Source organism: Arachis hypogaea, chromosome 12, assembly GCF_003086295.3.
Source record: "Arachis hypogaea cultivar Tifrunner chromosome 12, arahy.Tifrunner.gnm2.J5K5, whole genome shotgun sequence".
In the NCBI taxonomy this organism is placed as follows: domain Eukaryota; kingdom Viridiplantae; phylum Streptophyta; class Magnoliopsida; order Fabales; family Fabaceae; genus Arachis; species Arachis hypogaea.
The window spans coordinates 7,985,185-7,986,903 of record NC_092047.1 but is presented as its reverse complement, the minus strand read 5'-3'; the positions used below and the strand labels follow the sequence as shown (position 1 = coordinate 7,986,903).

Sequence of the window (1,719 nt, the reverse complement as noted above, 5' to 3'; positions counted from 1 at the left end):
CGAAGCCTTTCTTTCGAGGAAACCACTTTGAAGAATCGTCCTGCCAAACAAACTTGGTTGGAAACTCAGCATAAGTCAGACTTTGAGCATAGGGATATGACATGTTTGCCGCCATCCATCCCAAAAACATGGACTTATGAAATATTGCTCTTTCGATGATATCATTCACATTAGAAGTTTCACCATAAACCACGGGTTGCTCATCCTCCAAATGGAATGGAAGTCTAATCACAAATGGTTCTTTCTCTTGGATTTCGTATCCAAATAGACATCAAACTGCCTCACATGCCGAAATGTACCTACAATCGTAGTAATTCCTAATTTCGTCAATAACTTGTGTGGCTTCTGACGGATCACCAGCATTGTATAGAGTACCTGTTACACGGTCATTACCCTTGTGTACATAGTTAAACAGATACTTAATAGAACTTGTTTGGCATGTGTATTCCACATTTATGTGGCACCCGAACTTGAGCAACAATTCTAGATTATACGAAACAATGAACTTATTGTCTAGTACACATTCCTTTTTCTTCACTGTTCGACCGTTATCAGTACGCCTATATTTGGAAAATCCGGCCTCATCAATGAGTGTTCGCTATCTAAACTCTTTAGGATAGAACTTTGAACAAGACCCATTCTTCATGCAAGGTGAATTCTTGTTGTACGGACCACATGGACCATGTACCATGTAATTTTGAACTGCTCTATGTAGATTTGGCCTTTCATTTTTATCAGGAATCTCAGCTGTTATATGTTTGTTTATGTCATCTGGTGTTTGTGGCTTGAACTCGTTACTCATGAATAAAAGGATATGTGCATGCGGAAGCCCTCTCTTTTGAAACTCTACAGTGCAAACGTCTGAAAATTGAAAAACACAAATGAGCAAAGAATTACAACATAAGATTTTTATAAAGCATTACATAAACACAGACTTACATCCCAAAATTTTGTCAAAGATTTTTTCCTCTTTTAGGTCATCAAGCAAACCATCAAGCTTAATATTGAAAACTCGACACAATATATCAGGACGGTCTTCTGCCTTCAATCCAATGGAAGTCACTTCTCTTTTTATCTCATCCCATTCAGGGTTACAGGTCATGGTTATAAAATAGCTAGGATATCCTGCATATCTGCAAATTGCAAATACATCTTTACAATTATTCATCATCCTAGGTCCACCAGTAAAAGTACTGGAAAGAATGATTCTTTTGCCAAGCCTTGCAGCATCTACATCCCCGTTTATAAGACTTTCATGCAGACATTTGTATTTATCAACCCTCAACTGTGATTGTTTACACCTAAAGAATTTTAACCTCTTTGATTCCACCATTGTGTAGGCATATACCAGAAACCTATTGGAATAATCTCTTTGATCTCAGAATTAACGGAGATTCACCCGTCCTTTTCTGTAGTCAAAAAGCAAAGAATTGTCATAAAGTGATTGTTTTGTTTTTCTTTGTAGGCCTAGCGGAGATAGAATCTGATGTTGCAATACCCAAACGAAATTCATCCTCCCCATACGAAAACAACAATGGATATTGCAAGGCTAAATAAGATGGATGAAAAATATCAATCCGCTGGAACTTTCTAGATTGACTCTCTATAATAATATCTCTATCTTTGCTAAGTTGTTCGACATCGCCAACAATCAATGCAGCCACTTCAGATGCAGATGGCAAGTTGTATGTCCTGCCATCTGTAGTCCTTTTACTAATA

General features: G+C 37.5%; 1 protein-coding gene across 1 annotated transcript; it reads right to left on the bottom strand.

The window, feature by feature from the left end:
• Positions 1-271: 271 nt before the first annotated feature.
• LOC140176601 (uncharacterized) lies at positions 272-1,333 on the bottom strand. The gene is made up of 3 exons (XM_072208125.1): positions 940-1,333; positions 689-861; positions 272-598 (listed from the first exon to the last, which is right to left on the bottom strand). The coding sequence occupies exons 1-3, from the start codon at positions 1,331-1,333 to the stop codon at positions 272-274; spliced, it is 894 nt and encodes a 297-aa protein (XP_072064226.1).
• Between the last annotated feature and the right edge of the window lie 386 nt (positions 1,334-1,719).